The 27607-nt window shown below is 36.8% G+C and overlaps 2 protein-coding genes across 2 annotated transcripts in view; one reads left to right on the top strand and one right to left on the bottom strand.

The window, feature by feature from the left end:
- agtpbp1 (ATP/GTP binding carboxypeptidase 1) overlaps positions 1-3976 on the bottom strand; it is a 52755-nt gene extending 48779 nt beyond the window's left edge. The window contains 3 exon segments of the mRNA XM_039674769.2: positions 2598-2719; positions 2808-2873; positions 3780-3976. Coding sequence (XP_039530703.2) covers positions 2598-2719; positions 2808-2839 — 154 coding nt within the window. The 5' untranslated portion in view covers positions 2840-2873; positions 3780-3976.
- Positions 3977-4612: 636 nt separating this feature from the next.
- Positions 4613-27508, top strand: naa35 (N-alpha-acetyltransferase 35, NatC auxiliary subunit). Its single transcript, XM_089119303.1, has 23 exons — positions 4613-4710; positions 5980-6108; positions 7141-7174; positions 7278-7392; positions 8626-8700; positions 10281-10448; positions 10760-10826; positions 11186-11229; positions 11326-11376; positions 12505-12588; positions 12683-12797; positions 12872-13050; positions 13140-13199; positions 15248-15354; positions 17443-17509; positions 17612-17710; positions 18852-19030; positions 21393-21529; positions 21626-21693; positions 25753-25893; positions 25982-26104; positions 26743-26823; positions 27140-27508. Exons 2-23 carry the CDS (start codon positions 5988-5990, stop codon positions 27197-27199), a joined length of 2175 nt encoding a protein of 724 aa, XP_088975429.1. The 5' UTR covers positions 4613-4710; positions 5980-5987; the 3' UTR covers positions 27200-27508.
- Positions 27509-27607: the final 99 nt, after the last annotated feature.

Here is a 27607-nt window from a genome sequence, read left to right as displayed (position 1 = left end):
GGGCTTCCCGAGGGCCGGCACAAACCACTCGTCTTCCTTCTGACGTGACTTCTGTAGGCCATCTTTATTCCTAACACATATCCAACCCACCACTCTTATGCCTCTTCTCATAACCTGAATACACTCCAGCGCTTCATCCATAACACTGATACTGGTGAAATTCTACACCAGGGTAATCATATTTCACATACACACAGACCCCTCCCACAGCCCAGGAGGTGTCAGTCAAAACACACACGCCTGCGAAGCCCACGACAGATCAATGACGGTCACAAGCATGTGAGGATATGGCCGAGATCTGAGAATGTGAAGGGGAACTGAGATAGAGAGAGAAAATGTGAAGGGGAACTCTAAGTGAGGGAGAGAGAGCAAGAGGAAGAGAGAGAGAGGGAGGGCACAAGGGGCGACCATTCGGAGTCGTAGGAACATTTCCATATTTTCTTTCAGTTGCTGATGGCATGGGGTGGGTTTCACTGTGCAGACAGTAGAGATATTACGCATATGTGGTGTGCGGTTGCGGTCAGCGGGGGTCAGGGGGAAGAGCGAGCGAGTGCTGGATAACCAAGAGCTGTCACATTTCACAGCTGATCTCTTCAGCATCTCAGCAAGCTCAGGCCGTTTGACGCTTCAAAAAGAGATTGTAAAACAAATCCATGTGACTTAGTCCAAATTTTCTGAAGAGAAATGATCGCTTTATATGATTAACAACGTAACACGAGAATGATCCTCATTGGTTCTTGCTGAAGCTCAAATGTGATGAGTGACATGAGAATGAACCTCATTGGTTCTTGCAGAAGCTCAAACGTGATGCGTAACAAGAATGAACCTCATTGGTTCTTGTAGAAGCTCAAACGTGATGCGTAACAAGAATGAACCTCATTGGTTCTTGTAGAAGCTCAAACGTGATGCGTAACAAGAATGAACCTCATTGGTTCTTGTAGAAGCTCAAACGTGATGCGTAACAAGAATGAACCTCATTGGTTCTTGCAGAAGCTCAAACATGATGCGTAACACGATAATGAACCTCATTGGTTCTTGCTGAAGCTCAAACGTGATGCGTAACAAGAATGAACCTCATTGGTTCTTGCAGAAGCTCAAATGTGATGCGTAACACAAGAATGAACCTCATTGGTTCTTGCAGAAGCTCAAACGTGATGCGTAACAAGAATGAACCTCATTGGTTCTTGCAGAAGCTCAAACATGATGCGTAACAAGAATGAATCTCATTGGTTCTTGCAGAAGCTCAAACGTGATGCGTAACAAGAATGAACCTCATTGGTTCTTGCAGAAGCTCAAATGTGATGCGTAACACAAGAATGAACCTCATTGGTTCTTGCAGAAGCTCAAACGTGATGCGTAACAAGAATGAACCTCATTGGTTCTTGCAGAAGCTCAAACGTGATGCGTAACAAGAATGAACCTCATTGGTTCTTGCAGAAGCTCAAACATGATGCGTAACACGATAATGAACCTCATTGGTTCTTGCTGAAGCTCAAACGTGATGCGTAACAAGAATGAACCTCATTGGTTCTTGCAGAAGCTCAAATGTGATGCGTAACACAAGAATGAACCTCATTGGTTCTTGCTGAAGCTCAAATGTGATGCGTAACACAAGAATGAACCTCATTGGTTCTTGCAGAAGCTCAAACGTGATGCGTAACAAGAATGAACCTCATTGGTTCTTGCAGAAGCTCAAACATGATGCGTAACAAGAATGAATCTCATTGGTTCTTGTTGAAGGTCAAATGTGCTTCGCAACACAGGAATGAACCTCATTGGTTCTTGCTGAAGCTCAAACATGATGCGTAACACGAGAATGATCCTCACTGGTTCTTGCTGAAGCTCAAACGTGATGCGTAACACAAGAATGAACCTCATTGGTTCTTGCAGAAGCTCAAACATGATGCGTAACAAGAATGAATCTCATTGGTTCTTGTTGAAGGTCAAATGTGCTGCGCAACACAGGAATGAACCTCATTGGTTCTTGCTGAAGCTCAAACGTGATGCGTAACACGAGAATGATCCTCACTGGTTCTTGCTGAAGCTCAAACGTGATGCGTAACACAAGAATGAACCTCATTGGTACTTGCAGAAGCTCAAACGTGATGTGTAACAAGAATGAACCTCATTGGTTCTTGCAGAAGCTCAAACGTGATGTGTAACAAGAATGAACCTCATTGGTTCTTACAGAAGCTCAAACGTGATGTGTAACAAGAATGAACCTCATTGGTTCTTACAGAAGCTCAAACGTGGTACGAATCTCATTAGTTTTAATGCTACCAAAAAGTGAATGTTTTCTATTACAGTCCAACTACCAACTTCTGAGGAGTACGGGACATTCAATACAACCCTGAAAAATCTATTCAAATATACCGTTTAAAAGCAATGTCTGAATAGCTATTTGGCTGTTGGTTAACATTAGTATTTACTTTGCAGACCTTTTACATTCACAAACATCTATGCAACACACTGAATGAAGCATAAGTCAAACATTTTTATTTGCTGAATTTCCCACAAAAAGACCAGGAATTATTGTACATGTTTGAAGCTGCTGATCAAGCATTGTGTTTATTCATCGGTTTTGTGTGTCAGGTCACCTTGGGTCTGGATGAGGTGAAGGACTTTTCCTGTGATTTGTCGGATGGCATCCTTATCAGAAACTTTGGGCTCCTCATTCAGCCTCTCCAGCTGACTCAGTAACATCAGCACCCGGGAAGCACTGGGAATACAGGAAACCATCACAACAGGCCAAGTACACACCGGCAAAGCTTACTACGTGTATATTTAAGTCGGAAACAAAAACTAACCTTTTTTCTGCTGCCATTTTGGGTTTATTCATTTCTTCTCACAATCAATAAACGTCAAACTGACTCCTGGGGGGTGGGGCGGGGTGGGGGCATTCAAATCAGTCCGAGTTTATACAGCAACACTGGCCACTTTATAAAGTCTTATATCAAAAGCATTTTACTTATTCAAGGGAGGAAAAAACAAAAACAGCAGCAAGAATCTAACCGCCTGTGTCTCAAAACCTAGTGAGCAAACTACCTATACAGCTACCTAGATGAAAACACAACATACTTGTGCATCAAACTAGGCAACATTGTTGGCCATCATAATCTATCAGTCCACATACATTTTGGGGCATTAAGACCTACTCAGCTTCCTACCTAGACAGCATTACAGCATTTTTCTGCCTATAGAGACTTCATTTTAGACATCAAGCTTTAGAAGAGCTCCCAACAGCATTTAGAGTGTATTTCAGAGCATTTTTAAGCATCAAAATCCACTGAGCTTCCTAACTAGATTTGCTGTCCACATAGACATTTTTAAGCATCAAGCTCTAGAGAGCTGTCAACATAAACAATATTGTTTGTGCATCATCTGGCCACACAGACAGCATTTTTAGGACATGGAAACCTACTGTGCTGTCAATCTGGACAGCCATTTTAGGGCATAATAGGCTCCCAAAAAAGCTGTCCATGTAGGGATCACATTAGGTTTTGAGCCAAGGCCAGTAACTTAAGTGCAATCCACTCCTATTTAAATTAGGCTTTCTGAGGAGAATGTTACAGTCAGATTCAGATCAGCTAATGAATAATTAATTCAAATGCATTATTAATTATTAAGTTGATAAAACACCTCAAGTATGAGTGAAGCCAACTCATGATCATGTCAGATCCACCTGTCCTGCAGAGATAGCTCCAGTGTTAGCACAGATACGCTAACAGGACAGCTGATCTCTGTCACTGGCACATATACAAATACACGCGAGCACCAACCTTTAAAGCATGCGAGAGCTGCGCCATCTGAACTCCTCGCAGCGCGATCACTTGGCAGCACAGACACAACACAACATAAGCCCCCTGATGCTGTTATTATTATTGACTCTAACCCCCACACACACTCGGAAGTGAGGGCGCGTCCAGTAACAGAGCTGGCGCAGAATCCAGGATCTGCACCTCATGTGTCACATTCAGAGTCTGACGCACAGATGGACTACAGATCAGCGTCCAAACACTGCGCTGCGCAGCTTCGAGCATGATGACTAACGTAACGACGGTAAAAAACGTCATTTATATTACATATACACATTAGTGTGTTCAAATCGATTTATCGCATCTAACATAAAATTGTGTTTATATATGTATTTTTGTTAATATATATAATTAATAAATTATATACTATAATTTATGATATGTATATATATATTATATTTTATAATTATTTATTATGTATATATATTTATAATTATATTAATATAACAATATATACATTTATAATCGTATCACAGTTTCACACGTTTTACAAACATCTTGATACATCATTTTTTAAATTGTTTTGAACTTTGTGATTTTGTTATTATTTATCGTCATTGTTATTTTATTAATTATTTATTTGTATTTATGTTTTTAATAATTCTTATTTATTTTTGTCATAAATTAATTACTACATTTTATATTAAATATAATGTTTATTATAAAGTGTAGATTATTGAGTGTTTTGTTATTAAGGCCTATATTTATAGATTAAACATTTTCACGAAGTAATAATATTTTTAACCAGAATAAATAAACATCTTACATATTTTACGGCTTCAAAGCTCAGAACTACATGTCCCAGAATGCAAATCAGAGTATGATGTCATTCACAGGCGTCCACTGCTGCAGCGCTGTATATTTGCAACAGCACAGAAAGACTGCCTTTCTAAAGGTATTGTATTTATTTACCCTTTGAATGTGTTTTTTGTTGATAAATATGTACTTCAAATGTTGTAAAGTATACATTTAGCAGTAATGATATATGTTAGGGGTTAGACTCAGCCTAGCATTTATCGCTCTTCGCTAATGTCATTGGCTGTTTGTGGTCGATGGTGGTTCTGTATTTAAAGAATTTTACCAAATAAAACGTGTAATTAATATCCTATTATATCTATTAAAACACTCAACTGAATTCAAAGACTATTCGTCGTCGACTAGTAACAACAAAGGGAGGTTGCAGTACAGTGACCATGAGTTCTTCTCCACAAGTGTCCTCATTAGTAACGGTACTCTATTTAACCTAGCAAAATACTGGAGTTTGTTTGAGTGTCTGTGCCTATGGTCTGTCATCTCTGCTTGTAGCTTGAGGAAATACCCAATAAGGACATAATTAGTTGTGCTCAACCTAGTCAATTGCCTACCGAGATTGCATCATGTGGTGCTGCATATATTGCCCAAAAATGTGTCTATAGGTTGGTAACTCACAGGTTTTGAGACATCTATTGTGCTGAAACCCAGTTATTTAAAAGCACTAAATTATAGTCGTGCAAACTGTTGAAGTGGCCCTCACGCTCAATATGAAGTCTTGATGTAGTTTCATTGTTTACTTTCCCTAATATCCCCTAATTTGTCATATTAATATGTGCTTGCACGAGATATTTCTGGCAACTCTTAAAGGGTTAACGTTAGTTCACCCAAAAATGAAAATTCTGTCATTATTTACTCACCCTGAATGTCGTTCCAAAGTCATATGCCTAAACTTTTTAATGAAATCTGAGGCTACACAGCACTTTGGTGCTTCAAAAAGTTCATAAAGAGATCGTAAAACTAATCCAAATGAATCGAGTGGTTTAGTCGCTTAATGTGATGAACAGATTGAATTTATGCTTTTATTCACATATAAACACTCATCAACCCACACATCAGTTGTGGTAAATGAAAGCTCAAGCATGTTCGTTTGACGTGTGAGACCCAATGAGGTTCATTCTCGCGAGTCAAGCAGGTTCGGTGTATGTTTCTTGTATGTTCACCATATAAACCGATCGAGTCTCTTTAGAAATTTTTTTACTAAACCGGTCAATTCATAAAGATTAATTTTATGAACTTTTTGAAGCGTCAAAGTGGAAGTTTGGCAGCTGTCAATGGAGGGACAGAAATCTCTCATATTTCATCAAAAATATCTTCATTCTTGCTTTAATGCCGTTATTTTTTATGTTCGTAGCTGTCTCAATGGTGATGAAGTCGTCGGTAGAGGAGGAGGAGGGAGGTTGGGGTCTTGGGATCCCAGAGAAGATGAGAAACAATGCCGACTGGGTGGACGTCACCAAAGAATTCAAAGGAGCCTGTAAAGGTGTGTGTCTATATGTGTGCACTACGTGGAAAAACAAATGGGCCAAGCCAAAAATGTAGTAAAAAAATAGTTCAAATCACTGGTCAGGAAATTAGCAAGAATTGCACGAATATTGTAGATAAAGAAACTTAGCACGGAATTGGCGTCCCCAACTCTCAGACAGCTTTTTACAGGAAGAAGAGTCAGTGTTGTTCTGCTCTAAGTTAATGGCCTCAAACAGAGTAGTTCAAAAATGTCTCCCAGTTCATTTGAGTTTAATGTGAGACCAAATATTCACTACAGACCCATAGAGCCTGAACCAACTTCCCATATTCTGCCAAAAACTTTATTCAGTCTTTGATGTTTTTCTGTGAGAGCAATAGCTTTTTTAGTAACAGTTACATTTGGCTAATTTCCTGACCAATAATTTGTTGATAAGACAAATTACTTAGTATTTTCTTTCTTGCATAGAAGTGTATGTGTTTCATGGGCATGACAAAGCTGAGTTATCATTGGCTGAACTCCTCAGTAGATGTCACTGTCAACGCTTTTTTCTCAGAATAGCCATTTTCCACAAACCCCTGAGAAAAATGGAGAAAAATATGCCTTGTTTATGTAACATTTACATTAATATTCAAACCAGATTTTTCCAAAACAAGCAAAAAAATATCCATGCATCCTGCCTGATTTATAAAAGTAAAAAGTTATATTCCTTTTGAGGATGCAGTCTTCAAATCCCATTACAGCCAATATTCTGATCATTAATTCATGAGGATATAGTGTCTTGCATGTAGGATCCATCATCTAAAAGTGCAATGAGGCATGGCTGCAGAATTTTTGCTGATATTCTAATTTTTACCATTTCTAAAATTAACTTTCTTTCCCATGCAAGCTTGGCCACATCATCCATAAGTCACCTCAATACATCTGTGTTATTGTGAACAGGAGATTTTTGGACCTTTCTAGTGCCATCAGTCGTTTTTTTATTGTGCTTTTGATTAATCTTGCTGTACAGAAACCGAATTTGCTGATTAAATGAGTTTGATTTTGCAGAGCTCAAACTTGGCGAGTTGCTCCATGACAAACTGTAAGACATTTTTATTTATTTTTTTTGAGCTAAGAAATGCTTTTACGGGTAATTTAACATTTGGTGCATTCGTTCGGTGTACGTAATGCTCGTGTTCCTGTAGGTTCGGTCTGTTTGAGGCGATGTCAGCCATCGAGATGATGGATCCGAAGATGGATGCTGGGATGATCGGAAACCAAGTCAACCGTAAAGTCCTCAACTTTGAACAAGCTGTTAAGGTAGCACTCGAAAGAGCTGGTTTCACCTCACTCCTGATCTTCTTATTTATCTCGTGAAGTGATGTAATTATTTGTGATAATGAACCTGAATATAGTGAGTTTAAAGGGATAGTACACCCAAAAATGAAAATTTTGTCATTAATTCCTCACCCAAACCTGGCTGTAAGACTTTTCGTTCATCTTCAGAACACAAATGAAGACCTTTTTGATGAAATCTGACAGATTTCTGTCCCTCTATTGACAGCTAAGCAAAAACCACTTTGACGCTTCAACAAGTTCATAAAGTGATGGTAAAACTAATCCATATGAATTGAGCGGTTGAGTCCAAATTTTCTAAAACAGAACAGAATTGATTTAGGCTTTTATTTACAGCAGGGGTTTTCAAATTGGGTGAATGTGAGCCTCAGAGTAGAGTAGGTAAGGACAGCCGAGTGAGCAAATTCGGACAGCTGCTGACAGAGACGCGATCTGACACTCGTCCCATTTTCTCACATTTTTCTGGAAAAAAAGAGTCTTCGAATCTAGCCTACATGTAGACTAATAATAATGCTAATTATTATTAGCATTTATAAATGAGTTCACTTAAGACAGTAATAGGCATGTCTATCATAAAATAATTTATTAATGTTTGAATAAAGTTTTATTTTTAAATAGGCTAACTTAAAATTTTACTGTTTATGAAATGTTTTTGTTTTAGGCTTTCTTTATAAGCCAATGTGAAGTTAAATATCCTTGTATATAAAGAAAATAAAAAATCGTTTGTGAATATCGTTTCACCAGTCTAAAAACGAATAAAGAAAGCATGTTTTTCGTTATTCAATTAGGAGGTAAAAAAAAGGGAAAAGAAATGGACGCAAAAGTCCATTTGTCAGACAGTGTCAATCAATGTATTGGAGATTGAGAAAACGGCAACTGCCATGTAAAGAAAACAAAGTTGCTTGTCAGATTTTCAAAACAAACAACCTTTTTTTTAATAAGCCCCAAAAAACGCAACCCGTGCTGTTTTAACGCCACTTACAAAAAAAAAAAAAAGTCGCGTATTATAAACTGCTTCGCGCCTCCCCTGTCGCTCTTTGGCGCCCCCCAGGTGAGGCGCGCCTCACCTATTGAAAACCGCTGATTTACAGTATTCACAGTTCTATACTTTACTGAAATTGTACTCTCTCTTTTCGTCTCTCTCTATGTCATTTTTTTCCCTATTTCTTATTCCTTCCGTCTTCCTCTTTTCTGAAGGATGAGGCCATACGAGTGAAAGATCTGAGTATTCCTGAGCTCATCGGGATCATGGACACATGTTTTTGCTGTCTGGTCAGTATTGATATCGGTAAACACAAAAGTTTCATGAAGCTGTGTATCAATAGAAAATTAAAAAGAATATATATATATATATATATATATATATATATAATAAAGTGTCTGTAATTAAAAGGGGAAAAAGTATATATACACTCACCTAAAGGATTTTTAGGAATACCTAATACTATGTGTGACCCCCTTACGCCTTCAGAACTGCCTTAATTTTACGTGGCATTGATTCAACAAGGTGCTGAAAGCATTCTTTAGAAATGTTGGCCCATATTGATAGGATAGCATCTTGCAGTTGATGGAGATTTGTGGGATGCACATCCAGGGCACGAAGCTCCCGTTCCACCACATCCCAAAGATGCTCTATTGGGTTGAGATCTGGTGACTGTGGGGGCCATTTTAGTACAGTCAACTCATTGTCATGTTCAAGAAACCAATTTGAAATGATTCGAGCTTTGTGACATGGTGCATTATGGTGGCCATAAAGGCATGGACATGGTCAGAAACAATGCTCAGGTAGGCCGTGGCATTTAAACGATGCCCAATTGGCACTAAGGGGCCTAAAGTGTGCCAAGAAAACATCCCCCGCACCATTACACCACCACCACCAGCCTGCACAGTGGTAACAAGGCATGATGGATCCATGTTCTCATTCTGTTTACGCCAAATTCTGACTCTACCATCTGAATGTCTCAACAGAAATCGAGACTCATCAGACCAGGCAACATTTTTCCAGTCTTCAACTGTCCAATTTTGGTGAGCTCTTGCAAATTGTAGCCTCTTTTTCCTCTTTGTAGTGGAGATGAGTGGTACCCGGTGGGGTCTTCTGCTGTTGTAGCCCATCCGCCTCAAGGTTGTGTGTGTTGTGGCTTCACAAATGCTTTGCTGCATACCTCGGTTGTAACGAGTGGTTATTTCAGTCAAAGTTGCTCTTCTATCAGCTTGAATCAGTCGGCCCATTTTCCTCTGACCTCTAGCATCAACAAGGCATTTTCGCCCACAGGACTGCCGCATACTGGATGTTTTTCCCTTTTTACACCATTCTTTGTAAACCCTAGAAATGGTTGTGCGTGAAAATCCCAGTAACTGAGCAGATTGTGAAATACTCAGACCGGCCCGTCTGGCACCAACAACCATGCCACGCTCAAAGATTGTCTTGACCAGGATCACACCCCTAAATGCATTGAAGCAACTGCCATGTGATTGGTTGATTAGATAATTGCATTAGTGAGAAATTGAGCAGGTGTTCCTAATAATCCTTTCGGTGAGTGTATACACACAAAATAGTAAAATACACATTCAACAAGAAATGATTTTTTATTATTAAGGAATAAAGCATTACATAGTTCATATGTAATAGGAAAGATTTCAAATAAATGCTTTTCTCTTTTAATGGACAAATATTATTCAACATTGATAATATTAAGAATTGTTTCATCAAATCAGCATATTAGAATGATTTCTGCAGGATCATGTGACACTGAGATGGTAGTGTTTGCTAAAGAAAGCAGTGGCTGGAAAAGCTGCATTTGTGTTTACTTACTGTATTGAATATTCTGTCATGTTGTCTTCATCTGTCTCAGATCACATGGCTGGAGGGGCATTCTCTGGCTCAGACTGTGTTTACGTGTCTATATGTTCATAACCCGGATCTTATTCAAGACCCTGCTCTTAAAGCCTTTGCTCTGGGCATCCTCAAGATATGCGACATCGCCCGCGAGAAAGTCAACAAAGCCGCTGTGTTTGAGGAGGCAAGACACATTCAATTCTTATGTGACTCTTGTTCAAATTGTGCTTTTTTTTTTTTTAAATTAAATTTCCTCCATTATGCTATTTTAAATGTTTCCATATTTAGTTTTAAAGGTCTCCTAAAATAGGTTTACATGCCTTAATGTCTGGTATTATTACTGACGATATGTAGATTATTTATAAATGAAATATTTAGTTGCGGTGTGGGCATTAGTCACCAGTCACCATTTATTTTTATTGTACTTTTTATTGTGATTACATTTTTCTGTTGGTTTATACAGTGAATATGAATTTTTCTGTTTTCCAATCGCAGGAAGATTTTCAGGCCATGACTTACGGCTTTAAAATGGCAAATAATGTAACAGATCTGAGAGTGACAGGTGAGTCTAAAGGCCGATCTCAATTGTTACTTTATTATCTTTTAAAATATATTAGAATAGAAAAGTTATTTTATATTGTAATAATATTTCACAATATTGCTGTTTTTACTGTATTTTTGATCAAATAAATGCAGCTTTGGTGAGCAATAGAAACTTATATAAAAAAAATTAATTCTTACCGATTCCAATCATTTGAAAGATAGTGTACAACAAACGAAAAGTAAATCTAAAAAAAAAGAATTTAAGGGTAAATGTTCTTAATTAATTATAATTAAAATAATGCAGCTGAGCAAAATATTAGGCTTCGTCTTGGAATTTTTTGATCAGTCTTTTCATTTCGCCTTTTAAAATTTCTATAGGAATGCTAAAAGATGTTGAGGATGAACTTCAGAGGAAAGTGAAGGTATGGTGACTCCATCTCAAGACTTTTCATGATACCTCTTATCTTTTCTTGACTTGTTAAATATTTGTTTCTTCCTTTTTCTTTTCTTTTTTACAGAGTACACGCAGTCGACAGGGTGAACAAAGAGATCCTGAGGTGGAACTTGATGTAAGTACATAATCATTTCCCTGAATTCTAAACTTAAAGGGATTGTTCACTTTTAAATACATTTTTGGTATGTTTTATCTTACCTCAAGGGCATCCAAGATGTAGTTTTCTTTGTTTCCACAGTAGTTTCAATTTTGATATTTTTAGGTCAAACCGTTCTTGTCTGTCAGTCATATAATGGAGGTCTATGGTCACCACCTCAAAGAGCATGCACAGAGAAGTCCAAATTAAACAAGATTTAATGACTCGTAAATTAAAGTACACATTGATGGCCTATGACACGAAACAAGCGGTTTGTGTGAGAAAACGAACAGTATTTATGTCAGTATTTATATCGCTTCGATCTGCGTAAGAGCTGGAAAGTACCTGAAGTGATCTCTCAATAGTGTACGTCACTCATTGATTACACAGAGATTTCGGAAGTGTTACCTTTCACTGTGAAGATCTAAACATATTTAGATATACAGGAAATCACAATGGAAGACGATTTCGATATATCAACAGACAACATTGATTTTTTTTTCGCAACCGCGCTAGAGATCACTTCCGGCGCTTTCGCACCCTCAGATTACTTGGATGTGGCTGTGGTTACAAGAGGTAAAAATGAAATTGAAACTACTGCGGAAACAAAGACACCTACATCTTGGATGCCCTTGAGGTAAGCTAAAACATACCAAAAATTAATTATCCCTTTAAAGGGATACTCCACCCAAAATTGAAAATTCTGTCATCATTTACTTGCCTTCAAATTGTTGCAAACCTGTATGAGTTTCTCTCTTCTGATGAACACAAAGGAAGATATTTTGAAAAACGATTGGAACTTCGGCATCATTGACTTCCATAGTGTTTTTCTTTTCTACTATGGAAGTCAGTCGTGCCAAACAACTGTTTGGGTCCAATCGTTCCTCAAAATATCTTCCTTTGTGTTCATCAGAAGAGAGAAACGCATACAGGTTTCTGGAAAAGTACATTTTCAAAATTTTCATTTTTGGGTGGAGTATCACTTTAAGATAAAGAGATTTGTGGATGCTTTGGGTGAAATTGGTGTGTATTATCAGCCAGACGAGAGCACTGTAATGAAATCCTGAGAGTTTTGATTTGAATATCATGCTTCTCTTCTGCCTTCAGCATCAGCAATGCTTGGCTCTGTTTAGCCGTGTTAAATTCACTCGTCTGCTGCTCAGCGCGCTCATCTCCTTCACTAAAAAAGAGGTATGACACTATTAAATTCACTCAAGCATATATCTTCACAATAAGATTCACCAGTTGGCTATCTAATCATCGATTGGTTGATTTGGCATTTAAGACGAGTGCTGTCAGCGAAGCACAGAAGCTGATGACTCAGGCTGCTGACTTACTGCCTCCGATACACTCCTCTATACAGTATGGGATACAGTCACAGAATGACACAACCAAAGGAGGTAACAGTCTCAAAACAATTAAAAATGTAATGTTGAATTGATTTTCTAAAATGTACACACCATGCTTTTTCCAGATCACCCAATCATGATGGGTTTTGAGCCTCTGGTTAACCAGCGCCTGCTCCCGCCCACTTTCCCACGCTACGCCAAGATCATTAAGAGAGAAGAGATGGTCAACTACTTCAGCAAACTCATTGAGCGCATTAAAAATGTCTGTGAGGTCATCAACATAACCAACCTGCACAGCATCTTGGTAAAATAACTCTGTATTAATAACACATGCATTCTGTGGTAGTGTTCGAGAGAACTGAAACTGATCCTGCTGAGTGTGTGTGGTTTCAGGATTTCTTCTGTGAGTTCAGTGAGCAGTCTCCATGTGTGATGTCTAGATCTCTGCTACAGGTCAGACCAACTTCATCTGACATCCATCACTTAACATCTGAAGCTTGTGCTTTACTCAGAGATCTGGAATATATAGAAAATGGACAAAAAACAACATTTCTTAATCTTTAATGACTCGTAAAGTTATTTTACTGGACTGTTTTAAATCTAAATAGACAGTATGTTCAAGTAATTAAAGAAGTATCGTTTTGAATTAATCTTAAAGGGCATATTGCAGGTTAGAGGACCCAACGAGTCAATGCATAGAAAAACAATGTAGGAACTAGATTTTCTTTAAAATATACGTATAAACACGCTACAGAAGCTTCTGCAGTCGTTTTTGTGAGAGAATTTTACTTCCGCGTCTGAAAATGGGCGTGGCGGGCGTGACGCAATGAGCGGGAGAGCCGTCGATTCACACAACAGGAAAACAATGAATCGCATGACATTTCGGACGCTGAGGAAATACTCGTATGACGGATCAAGCCATAAAGTTGTGAGCCTGCTATGCTAAAGAGATCAGGGACAGGCCAGGATAATGTCAGACAGAATGGTCAGAGAAAAATTGAGTTGTGATGTGAGGAGAAGCAGTGGAGAACAGGACAGGTGCCTTTTAGGTGAGAGACGTGCTTATAGTATACACGTTCGCTAACGATATACACTGTGCTCACAATATTATACAGATTATTATGATCCTATAACAGGCCAGCAGACATTAGTATGTTTAGGGTAGATTTATATACTATTAAATGTATAAAAACTTTACTTGAGTATATTTCTATACTAAAAGCATAGGCTATACTCAGGTAAATTTTTAATACATATTTTTCACCTAGGTTATAACATAAACAGAACATTAAAGATTTGAGTATTTAAACAACCAATTTTGTTTTTCATATAACACTATTTGATGCCATTGGTAGTATACGACGATCAATATTCTTGCTTCGGCATACCATGATGTTGAACTCCATCATATCGCCGGGATGCTATAGTCATTTGATCTGAAGTGAACGCTACACACGACCGCGTTTTCCGAGCCGATGCAGAAGAGAAATCCCGTCTCTTCACCTTCTCAAACCGCACCAGGAACGAAAGATAGGCTATATAGCACAGTCACTTTTATTGTAATGGAAACTTGTGGACTCGATCTTGAAGTCCTGACAGGCTGGAGTTTTTGCAATCTCCACAAACACAATAATTTACCATGACGATGATAAATTAAAATGCAAAAACTAACGAAAGCACACCGACTGATGAGCGCTCTCACTGAACACCAGCCTGCTCTCCACTGAGCCGAGGCTGCGGCTCCCTGATATTACGTCAAATGACGCGATGTTGAAAAAAAAAGCCGTTTTTACTAGCAGTCCAAGAAACGCTCACTTTATCTTCTAAATTAGTGCCCTTATGTTGTTTTAAAACATTTTAAATCCTGCATTAACTTTTCATATGGTATTTTCATACAAGGTTATCTATAAATTTCAATTTTTTTTTTTTACCTGCAATATGCTTTTTAAATTCAGCATAAAATGGACGTTCAGATTGTATTCTGACATATATCTTCTTGAGTCGGGAAAAATTGTAGGGTGGGACTCAATTTTGTCCTTGGGGAATTGATAGGATGGTTGTGGTTTGCTATTGCTGTGATATCATGTTAGTGACAGGTTGCCCAAATACAAGAGGGAGGGGAAGTTATTTTAATGAAAGATTATGAGGGCACATAAATTATGTAACATTTATAAAAGAAAACACTGCAGCATTACATAAAAAAATAAAAAAACACAGGAATTGTCCATTTGATTTCATGGTGACTTTAAATGTCTTATATAGCCTTTTTTTTAATTGTATGACTTATTCACTCTTGTTCTCACCATGAACATAGCTTTGCTGCAACCGTGGCTTTAAAAAATAATAAATAAACTTCTTTGGTCAATGCATTTTTTAATGCTTAATTATCAACAAATATTACATTTACACATTACTATATCACATATAAAACTGGTCTCTAATAAATTGACAGAATGATATGATGGTTAGTCTGATAATGCTTCTGTGTGTGTTTGATGCAGACCACATTTCTGATTGACAATAAGAAGGTGTTTGGGACTCATCTGATGCAGGATATGATTAAAGATGCATTGCGATATTTTGTCAGCCCACCGGTCCTCTCCACAAAGTGAGCGATTATTTCTTTACTCTATATTATTTACTCTTTAATTCATTTGTTGCTTATAAATTACATCAAGTTCCTGCATTTGTTTTTTCATTTACAATGTTGAGGTGCATTAATAATGTTAGTAGGATTTTTGCATTAAAATAAAAACATAATTTAGAAAGAAGAGACCATTTTTGGTCACTTTATTTTAAGATGTCCTTATTACAGTGTTGAGTATAGACCCCTTTTGCGCCGACGTCACAGTTACGTCACGGTACTAGCTGGAGGCAAAACAAAGTGAAAACTGGAGGCGGCCAATACAAACCAGCACAGATTCGGCTACAAAATACGGAGCTTAAATTACTTGTATTATTATTAAATATCATCTTATTGTGTTTGGTGCAATTATCAATGAAAAATGAATGTGCTGTATCTGGACTTTTTATTTCTAGAAAATATTCACATGATCGTCTTCTGCGATCAGCGGATCGTACACACAAGTCTTGTACATGGCCATTTAGCACATAGTTATAGGCATTTAAAGATTTATATGCCCTCAGTTTCTCTTTACGATCAGTTTCTCTATAAGGTAGGTGTAGAAGTCAGGCCACTCACCCGAGGTAACGTAACGTTAATCCTGTCAGATCGCCCATTCAGTGAGTGAGCGTGTGAAGGCCACAGGTCGGCCAATCTGGTTCTGTCCGTTAAAATTAACCTTTGAAAATAACAATCGTGGTCCTGGACAGTGAGTGACCTTACACATTAAGATAAAATCAGATTTTCTTCAGTCATTGTTAAAAAAAACAAGCTAATAAAACTTGCTAACTAGCATTAGTGAAGCGGCCAGAGGGATCGTTCTGCCTCCACCTAAGCTCCGCCCACATAAAAACGTCACCATGTTTACCAACTGAAAAGGGGTCTATACATTTAAGTACTGAGTAATATTAATGAATTACATGTACTCACTACAGGGTAACAAAGTAACACTGTAAACTCTTTTTACCCCATTTTCTACCATGATTTAAAGGAGAACTCGGCGCAAAATGAACCTTTGGTCTAATAACACATCGGTACCTAGTCGACCGTTCTCTGAGATTAGTTTTCAAAGAGTTGTTATCTCTAAAAACTGTTTAGCATATAATGCTAGTAATGGGGGCATTTGCTAAGTAAAAAGAAATCACTAGTTTCTATCACTAACAAGGGTCAAAATAGCCCCACACTAACACAGTAACATAATGAGGCTCCACACATGCAAAACGAAGCATTGAGAACTTTGTAAGTGTACAAACCATTTAATAAGAAGATGCGTTATAAAGACAGTTCACTGTCTTTATAAAGACAGTTCACTTCGCGTATACAGACAGGAGCCATCTTTGGAAAACATACTCGATAAGTCAAACCACAAACACCGTTCATACAGTTCAGAAGTTCGCTGAACTTCATACAACTCAGCTCACTCAGCACGACGTTCGTGGTTCGACTTATCGAGTCTGTTTTCCAAAGATGGCTCCTGTCTGTATACACAAAGTGAACTGTCTTTATAATGTATCTTCTTATTAAATGGTTTGTACACTTACAACGTTCTCAATGCTTCGTTTTGCATGTGTGGACCCTCATTATGTTACTGTGTTAGTGTGGGGCTATTTTGAGCCTTGTTAGTGGTATAACCAGCGATTTCTTTTTACTTAGTAAATGCCCCCATTACTAGCGTTATACGCTAAACAGTTTTTAGAGATAAAACTCTTTACATTTGATTATCATGAAAACAAATCTCAGAGAACGATTGACTAGATACCAATGTGTTATTAGACCAAAGGTTCATTTTGCGCCGGAGTTCTCCTTTAAGCCCACTAATTTAAACACTCCATTTAAAGGGGCATGTCTCCTTTAAATACCCACTGCTAACATGTTTTGTGCTAACACTGCTAACAAGTATTATATGTTGAACTCTTTTGAAAACATTTAAACTACGTTTTTACTATTAAAGCTCCAGAGATTAACTAATGTTATTCTTAGTTTCGTGATTCTGTTTTAGTTTTTCTCCTGCCTGTCCTGTCACATTTCATGATTCTTTTTAAGATGACATTCATATTCCCTCACTGTTTTCAGATGCAGTTTGAACAATAACCACCAGGCTAAAGATTACATTGACTCTTTTGTCACTCACTGCACACGGGTTTGTGATTCATTTTGTTTGATATGTTATTGTAACAAGTGAAATAGTGTTTTTGATTAGATGCATTATTTAATTAAGATTAGATGTTATTTTGTGTCACAGCCATTCTGCAGCCTCATCCAGATTCACGGACACAACAGAGCACGCCAGCGAGACAAACTGGGTCACATACTGGAGGAGTTTGCCACCCTTCAGGACGAGGTGCGTAGATGTGTTTTGCTTGGTTAAAGTTGACATGAATTAAAAAATTGAACCTAATACTTTCTTAATGAATGAATGAATGAAACCTTTATTTGCCCCAAGGGGGAATTTGTTTTACACTCATGGGAACCACAATAAACATAACCACAAATAACATAGAATAAACATAAATAATAAAAGAATAAAGGTGGAATATATCAAATTGACAACTTAAGAAATCAATAAATAAATATATATATTCAGTAATACCCTCTTAAAAAAACCTCTAAAATATTCCGCAGCTTAAAAGAATCAATAAATAGATATATATTCAATAATGCACATTCAAAATAAATCTATGTGCCCATAGATGATTCGTTAAGTAGTTGAATGCTTTTAGGCACAAATGAAGTGATGTGTTGTTTAGTTTTAGTTCGGGGCATTCTAAATCTACGTCCAAAGGGACAGTTCATCCAAAAATGAAAATTCTTTCTGTCAGCATTTACTCACCCTCAAGTTGCTCCAAACCTGTATGCTTTTCTGAAGAAGATATTTTAAAGATACTATGAAGTCAGTGGGGCCCATTAACTGTTTGGTTACCCATAGTCTCCAAAATATCTTCTTTTGAGTTCAGCTGAAGAAAGAAATTTTGAGGAAAGGATTGATGAATTTTAATTCTTGGGCGAACTATCCTTTTTAAGTGTTTCTGGTCTTGTTCCTCACGATTCATAGGTGTTTATTACAAAGAACTAAAAGCGTTTAAGGTTTTTGTTTCTCGTTTGTAAGTTCTAAATGCATAAATGTAAATGTAAGGGTTAGTTCACCCCAAAATGAAAAGTTCTGTCATAATTTACTCACTATGTCGTTTCAAACCCATCTTCAAAACACTAATTAAATGGCTGGTTTAATGTCCTTTTGGCAAGAAGTAAAATAAGTTCAAATAAAATTGTCACTTTTTGAGGGTGTGTTTGTCCCTTTAAATGCAAATGAGCTGCTGCTCCCGTTCTCAGGGGCGGGTTTTATGTAAATTCTAGGGTTGGTGATGTTTTTGAAAAAAAAATATCTCCCTTTGCTTTGAACCTTGAGCGTCGTAACTTTGCAGATGTTGTCCTCCCATCCTGTCGGTTGTAGAGCATCATTGAGTGTGTTTGTTGGTGTTTAGGCTGAGAAGGTGGACGCTGCTCTTCACGGTCTTCTGATGAAGCTGGAGCCTCAAAGGCAGCATTTAGCCTGTCTGGGCACCTGGATCCTCTATCATAACCTGCGCATCATGATCCAGTACCTGCTCAGCGGCTTCGAGCTGGAGCTCTACAGCATGCATGAGTATTATTACATCTACTGGTACGACAGCTGAACAAACTTGCTTTTAATGCTCAGAATGCACAGACACACACAAAACATAATATTGTTATTAGCAAATCGACACCATTGTTGCTGTTCATACCACAGTGTATCAAGTGCCAGGGAAGTCTCCAGTGCTGAAATTCAGATATGGTAATGTGTGTGGTCAAGTGCTTACAAGTGCGTGTCAGAAAAAAAACAATCACAACAAACTGGCTCATCTGACCAATCAGAGAAGAGTAGGCTTTCGGAAAGAAGGGGTTGATAGAGACTGAATACTTTATCGAACCATTTCAGACACTGAAAAAAGAAGTGAAGCTGCAATGTATATTATGAGAAATTGAATGTTTTTCGAACTTGGATGCCTTACAGCTATTGTAGGAGAAATCCAAAACAAAATTAGGAACATTTTGAAATGGCATAATAGCACTTAATGCATAACAATAGCTTAATAAAATACTGTATATGAAGAGTTCAGATGCAAAAGCTTCTAAGTTTTCTTCTAGAATGATAATTTTTATCAAGCTTGTATATTTAAGTTCAGTGATTTCACTCAAATGGCAATGATAATTACCTATTAATTGTTATTTAAGTGAAATTACTGAACTTAAATATACAAGTTTGATAAAAATCACCATTAAAGAAGAAAATTTCAAATGGCATTTAGAGGCTTTTGCATCTGAACTCTTCAATATTTTTTAATAATATTACAAATGATATCCACCGCCGGGCATTGCGGATGAGTAAAAAGAATAACATTTGTTTTATAATTATGTAACAAATATTTTTGAATATAATATGTCAGTATTATGATTAGATATTTTATATATAGAGGAAATGCATTGACGTCACTTTCCCGCCGGGACAACCCCCGTCAGCCTGACTGAGTGGCTAAAGATCTGCTGCGTGACTGGATTTAATAGGGGAAACTGTGAAAATGCGACTAAATCGAACAATTGTATCAATTTAAACTAAATGTTGGACTCAATATTGTGTTCCTTCCAACTTACTAAAGATCCAGTGATCCATGGATATTGACATGCAGCCAGGATGATTTCGACACCGGGGAAATAAAAGCAATATAGACCGAAACATAAAGCAAATTTGCCTGTGAACACTTTATATAAATACAGTCCCTGACAAAAGTCTTGTCGCTTATCTATTTTGTAGAAACACCTGCTATTAACCTGACTTTTAATTAATCAATTGGTGTTAGAAATAGCTCATATGAAAAGCTAAAACCCTCCCAAATGATGTATAAATTAGTTTCACTGAAAAAAGATTTATCATTTAAACAAGACAGAAAGGTCAAATTTTGGCAAGACAAAAGTTTTGTCGCCTATACAGAAACTGAACAAATGAACTGCAAATACAAAAATATGTCAGCAAATTAAATAGTGGTGCTGTGAGATCCAAATTTAATATCTTGTATGACTTCCATGAGCTTGAAGGACTGCATCCATGCGGTTTGGCAAGGATTCATACAATTTATTCTGTAAAAATACATATTTTTGTATTTGCAGTTAATTTGTTCAGTTTCTGTATAGGCGACAAAACTTTTGTCTTGCCAAAATTTGACCTTTCTGTCTTGTTTAAATGATGAATCTTCTTTCAGTGAAACTAATTTATTTCAGTGCATTAAACATCATTTGGGAGGGTTTTAGCTTTTCATATGAGCTATTTCTAACACCAATTGATTAATTAAAAGTCAGGTTAATAGCAGGTGTTTCTACAAAATAGATAAGCGACAAGACTTTTGTCAGGGACTGTATACATATATAACAATTCAAAATATATGGGTATGGTTTTACAGCTAAATTCAGCATATTGACACAAAATGATAACTGCAAATCCACCTTTCGCTGACTGGAGTCCAGTTGTTTCTGTGAATTGCTCCTCTTTCTATAGCAGTCTGTAAAAATAAACCTCTGACTTTTTTTGTTTTTGTCAAATCTAGTTGTACAGTCAATCGGAAAGCTCTTTCCCACTTTATATATTGTGTTTGTTTTTCGCGGCATTCACGCTGACAACAAATACAGCCGCTCAGTCTTTTTGCCACTCATTGTGAGGAACTCCAGGCACTCCGGCCGACGGTGACGTCACACGCATACCCTCTATATTTATAGAATTATCAGCCACAGTTTTAATATATAAGCATCTGTGAAAGATTCCCTAAATGAAATCCAAAGTGCTAGCACGTTAATGTCGGGTTTTGGTATTACACATGAAGAAGTTAGCCAATCAAAACAGAGGTAATTTGCATATACACTTAAAGGGACCGTAGCTAAACAGCCTGTTAAATTCAGAGTCAGATAAATGTTAAAAAAAGTCATGATGTATCTTTCTCTCCATGTTTGTTCAGGTATCTGTCGGAGTTCCTGTATGCGTGGCTCATGTCCACGTTGAGTCGAGCGGACAGCTCTCAGATGGCAGAGGAGAGGATCCTGGAGGAGCAGCTGAAAGTACGAAGCAGCAAGAAGAGCAAGAAGAAGAAGAAAGGTTCTCACAGGCAGACGTTCATTCAACGGTTGCTCTTGCTATGGGATGGGGATGTTTGGGTCTGACTCGCTTATTGTGCTTTCATTGTCTTTTCAGCTCGTCCTCTGAGTAAAGAGATCACCATGAGCCAAGCTTACCAGAACATGTGTGCTGGCATGTACAAGGTGATGCTTCCTGATACACACACACACACACAATGAAATTGAAATCACAATTTTGACTTTGTTCCAAATGAAAATGAATTTTTATGTCAAAATTAGAAACATACTTGTCATTGAAGTGGTGGATTCGAGTCATTGGGTCTCATTCATATTCGTAAATATATGAGAGTGATTTGCGCGTAAAGAGACCTTCCCCAAAACTCTTCTCCTGATTCACAAATACTTCGTAAACGTCAGATGTGATAGTGAAATGTGTGTGTGTTAATGAATTCCAACCAGTCGTAAATGGGATGCGCGTGCACGCTCATTATCAATTACCATAAATCCCACCCATTATATCCGACTGACATCTATATATAGGCATATAATTACATGAATGCGAATGAAAAAGAAAGATTTCTCGGATGCAGAAATTGATAGGGCTGGGCAAAAAAATAGATTTTTCGATTAATCGTTTTTAAAAATGTGTTCGATTCAAAATCGATTCTCAATGGCCACGAATCGATTTTTTCCGTATAAAGGGCTCGCGGACGCGGTGCTGCATCTTCTCGTCTCTCTGCACTAGGCAAGCGCCAAGCGCTGCAGCTGTCGATACACACACGCGTTTAGGAGTCGGGACATGACGGAATATTCACTTGCACAATCGGGCCAGCATTGCATCGTAACCTATGATCGTAACTAACGTTGATCATTTTCACGTCTTTTTGTGTTTTACAAGCAATGTTAAACCATCCCATGCTCGCGCACTCTCAGAGATGTCTTTCACTGCGTGCACAGTACAGCCTAAATCTGCCTCACAAACAGCTCGCCAGAAACAAAAGTTTTGTCCCTGGATTATATCACTTTAACAGTTAAAACATGCAACATTATGTCAAAACTCTGGTCTTGGTGAGTAACCTCGTAAAGACAGTCGGTAATGTCTTAAATTAGCATTAAACGTGTGTGACAGAAAGTTAATGTAACAGTAATGGATTCGCGCACTAGTTCTTGAAGTGAACGCAGCCATTTGTGTCAGTCATTAATTCTGTTGTCATAACAACAGAATATAGTATTAATTGTAAGCAATCAGAATTAAAAGCCTTTGTATTTAATTCAGTCTGGACTAAAAAGACTATCCAGTGTTATTTTACATTGGATTACTTTCTGTAGTATTTCTGACATACCCAAAAAACTCCCCCAAAATGTCTCTTAATTTGTGTCTTTATTCTATTGTATTTATTTGTGCTACTTTTTTCAATTTAATTCAAAGATTGAAATCAAGCTTCTATACATAAACTCTTAAAACAAAAACAAAAAACAAAAATAAACAAAAAAATTATATACCATTTAGGTAAGATCAATGTAAAAAAAATGTCTAAATATTTATATATTTATTTATCTATATCTATCTTAAACATAAAATAACATGATACTGTTTGATCAAGCTGTGCGACTGTTCTGACTTTTTTTGCATATTGCATCAAAATCCTGTTTATTCTTTGTATGCATTTAGTGTACCTAAAATAAAAAGAGTTTTATATACAGGTTTATGGCTCTTAATTTCTTTCTATTAATTAACCACTAGTAAACTTATGTCCACTGTTCTTTTTTATAAATATAGGATTTGTATTACATCTTCATTATAGTCGAATCGAGAATCAAATCAGGAATCGAGAATCGAAATCGAATCGAACTGAGAGCTTGTGAATCGAAATCGAATCGAAATTGAAATGGATCGAAATCGATACCCAGCCCAAGTTTTATTATCAGAAGTTAATTCAAAACGGCAATTTTTTTTTCAAGCGTACATGGTAGCCTATCAGGTCCTAAAAAAAGGAAGCTTGGCAGCATATTACAGATGCAGTTAATGGAGTTTCATCTGTTAATCGAACAGTCCCAGAAGTGAGAAGAAAATGGTTTGACATTAAGCTTGACAGCAAAAAACGAATTAGTTCACTTCGGAAAAATCGTATTCAAACTGGAGAAGGACCACCATTGATCACCAGATCTGCTATTATAGAAGCTTGTTTCCGCCATAGAATGAAAAATAAAAAAGGTAATTGCGACTTTTATCTCACAATTCTGACTTTTTTTCTCACAATTGCGAGATGTAAAGTCAGAATTGCTAGATATAAAGTCGCAATTGCGTGATATAAAGTCAGAATTGTGAGATATAAACTATTCTGAGGGGGAAAAAAGTTATTATTTTTTTCCCCTTAGAATTGGCCTGATAAGTCGCAATTGCGAGTTTATATCTCACAATTCTGAGAAAAGATGTCAGAATTTCGACATATAAACTCGCAATTATGTGTTATAAAGTCAGAATTGTGAGATAAAAAGTCGCACTTCTGTCTTTTTTTCTCAGAATTGCGACTTTACATCACGCAATTCTGACTTTATATCTCGCAATTCTGACTTTATATCTCGCAATTCTGACTTTACATCTCGCAATTCTGACTTTACATCTCGCAATTCTGACTTTACATCTCGCAATTCTGACTTTACATCTCGCAATTCTGACTTTACATCTCGCAATTCTGACTTTACATCTCGCAATTCTGACTTTACATCTCGCAATTCTGACTTAACGTCACGCAATTCTGACTTTACATCTCGCAATTCTGACTTTACATCTCGCAATTCTGACTTTATATCTCGCAATTCTGACTATATCTCGCAATTCTGACTTTATATCTCGCAATTCTGACTATATCTCGCAATTCTGACTTTATATCTCGCAATTCTGACTTTACAACTCGCAATTCTGACTTTATATCTCGCAATTCTGACTTTATATCTTGCAATTCTGACTTTATATCTCTCAATTCTGACTTTACATCACGCAATTATGACTTTATATCTCGCAATTCTGACTTTACATCTCGCAATTCTAACTTTACATCTCGCAATTCTGACTTTATATCTCGCAATTCTGACTTTACATTTCGCAATTCTGACTTTACATCTCGCAATTCTGACTTTACATTTCGCAATTCTAACTTTACATCTCGCAATTCTGACTTTACATCTCACAATTCTGACTTTACATCTCGCAATTCTGACTTTACATCTCGCAATTCTGACTTTACATCTCACAATTCTGACTTTACAACTCGCAATTCTGACTTTATATCTCGCAATTCTGACTTTATATCATGCAATTCTGACTTTATATCTCGCAATTCTGACTTTATATCTCTCAATTCTGACTTTACATCTCGCAATTCTGACTTTATATCACGCAATTCTGACTTTATATCTCTCAATTCTGACTTTATCTCGCAATTCAGAATTTACATCTCGCAATTCTGACTTTACATCTCACAATTCTGACTTTACAACTCGCAATTCTGACTTTATATCTCGCAATTCTGACTTTATATCATGCAATTCTGACTTTATATCTCGCAATTCTGACTTTATATCTCTCAATTCTGACTTTACATCTCGCAATTCTGACTTTATATCTCGCAATTCTGACTTTATATCTCTCAATTCTGACTTTATATCTCTCAATTCTGACTTTACATCTCTCAATTCTGACTTTACATCTCGCAATTCTGACTTAACGTCACGCAATTCTGACTTTACATCTCGCAATTCTGACTTTACATCTCTCAATTCTGACTTCACATCTCACAATTCTGACTTTATAACACGCAATTGTGTGATAAAAAGTCGCAATTATTATTATTATTAATTTTTTTTTATTCAGTGGTGGAAACAAGCTTCCATAAATTACTGGCTCTCATAATAAATATGTAATTACTATATAAAATATTTTTTTCAAAATGCTGTTTAAATAAGTACCGATTAAGGTGAATTAAAATGCAGCCTTATTAATGAGCAAAATGTTCGGATGTTAAGCGCACCATTTACGCGTGGCTGGGAGCAGGTGTAGATTTCTTGCGTACCAACTAACATTTGGAAAATACGAACGTTTTAATGAATCCGAAAATTTACGCCAGAACCACTTTACACACGATTTACACACAAATTCGTTCTGCTCGTGTTTCATGAATGAGACCCATTGTATGTGTGTGAATTGTATTTTGAGAATAAACTAAGTGTTTATTTCTGCAGACTATGATAGCGTTGGATATGGACAGAAAGGTGCGCAAACCTCAGTTTGAACTGGACAGCGAGCAGGTTCGCTACGAGCATCGATTCGCCCCTTTCAACAGTGTCGTCACACCGCCACCAGTGCACTACATCCAGTTTAAGGTAGCTCTGATTTTACTCACTTCAAGCTCATGTTTGCTGCAACTATCCTGTCCAAAGATTAAAGTAAACTGTGTGTGTGTAAATGTAGGAAATGTCAGATTTGAAGAAGTACAATCCTCCTCCTCGCTCAGCGGATCTCTATATGGCAGCCAGTAAACATTTCCAGCAGGCCAAACTTATACTTGAAAGCGTCACCAGCCCTGATGCAGAGGTACATTTCAAACAGTCCTTCTATTGCTTTGGAAGCTAGTCCAGTCTTATTAACACAAATAAATACGGTAGTAGAAATAGTTTTTTTTTTTTTTTTTAAATGTAATTTCTTTCTGAGGTACAAAATAAAATTTTTTTGTAGTGTCACATGATCCTTCAGAAATCATTCTGATATGATGATTTGAAACATTTCTTATTATTATCGGTTGAAAACAAGCTGTTTTTTGTCTGAAGCGTGATCCTTTTTTAAGTATTTTTTAATTATTAGAAAGTTACATTACAATTATAAGAAGTTTTTCACAACAATGCCAAAGTCTTTCCTGTAATTTATGATTAGTTTAATAGATCCTTGCTGAATAAAAGTTGTAAAAAAAAAACCTTACGGACCTGTTTTAATCTTCGTGTATACAGTATATCACACTGTTGCTATTTTTGGAGGATATTCAGCCTACATAATGCCTTTTTTAAAAATAATATTAAAATTTAAATTTAAAAAATGACTCATATTTTCTTTGTGATGGATGGAAACAAAATGATTATGTACAATGGATAATGTGAAGTCATATAGTGTTACATTAATATTTACATTGTCAATTTTATATATTGTGTAATATTGCGATATTTTGCTTTCTGCTGTAGGTTAACCGCATTCTTAAAGTGGCCAAACCCAATATTGTTGTAATGAAACTGCTGGCTGGAGGACACAAAAAGGAAACTAAGGTATGATATGTTTGATATGTCTCTCAGTTTGTAAAAATAATATTGTGTTTTTAGTATTGCACTTAAAGGGATAGTTCACTTTGAAATTAATTTTTGGTATGTTTTAGCTTTCCTCAAGGGCATCCAAGATGTAGGTGTCTTTGTTTTCGCAGTAGTTTCAATTTTGATATTTTTAGGTCAAACAGTTCTGGAGAGTGATTTTAAAGCTCTCTGTGATGGTACCACGAGCCGTCGCTCATGAGCTTTGTGACGTTTCGCATATAGATGAAATGTAATAATGTGAAATTCATTGCATCCTTGTGTTTGTTCTTTACAGGTCCTTCCTGAATTTGACTTTTCGGCACACAAATACTTTCCCGTTGTCAAGATCATTTGAGATCAGCCATGTTTCCAGGAACTCTTCTTGTTTACATGAACTGTCATCACAGTTGCAGAATACGTTAATATTCATAACTGTAATTGTACAGTTAATAAACATGACATGGACTCGCAGTGGTTTAGTTTGAGCAGTTCACAAACCATGTTTTTTTTTTTTCTTCGGTTGATAATATTGTATTAAAATTGAGAAAAAAAAAATGTTTTTAGTGGTTTAAGAATTGACCCTCACTTGAAAAGGTGTGTACAAAGTACAAAACATTAAAAGTGTCAGATTGCCTATATCTGGCTCAAATCTCCACTCCAGGAATATTGGATCCAGTCTCAGTCTGTTTACCAGATCCTATCAGAAGACATTTGTTTTGTTTGATGCTCAAAAACAGTTGGCAAGAAGTGTTTTCTGAAAGCC

Source organism: Pimephales promelas, chromosome 14 (assembly GCF_988280905.1).
Source record: "Pimephales promelas chromosome 14, fPimPro1.hap1.1, whole genome shotgun sequence".
NCBI lineage: Eukaryota > Metazoa > Chordata > Actinopteri > Cypriniformes > Leuciscidae > Pimephales > Pimephales promelas.
This window is presented reverse-complemented; position numbering and strand designations above follow the sequence as displayed.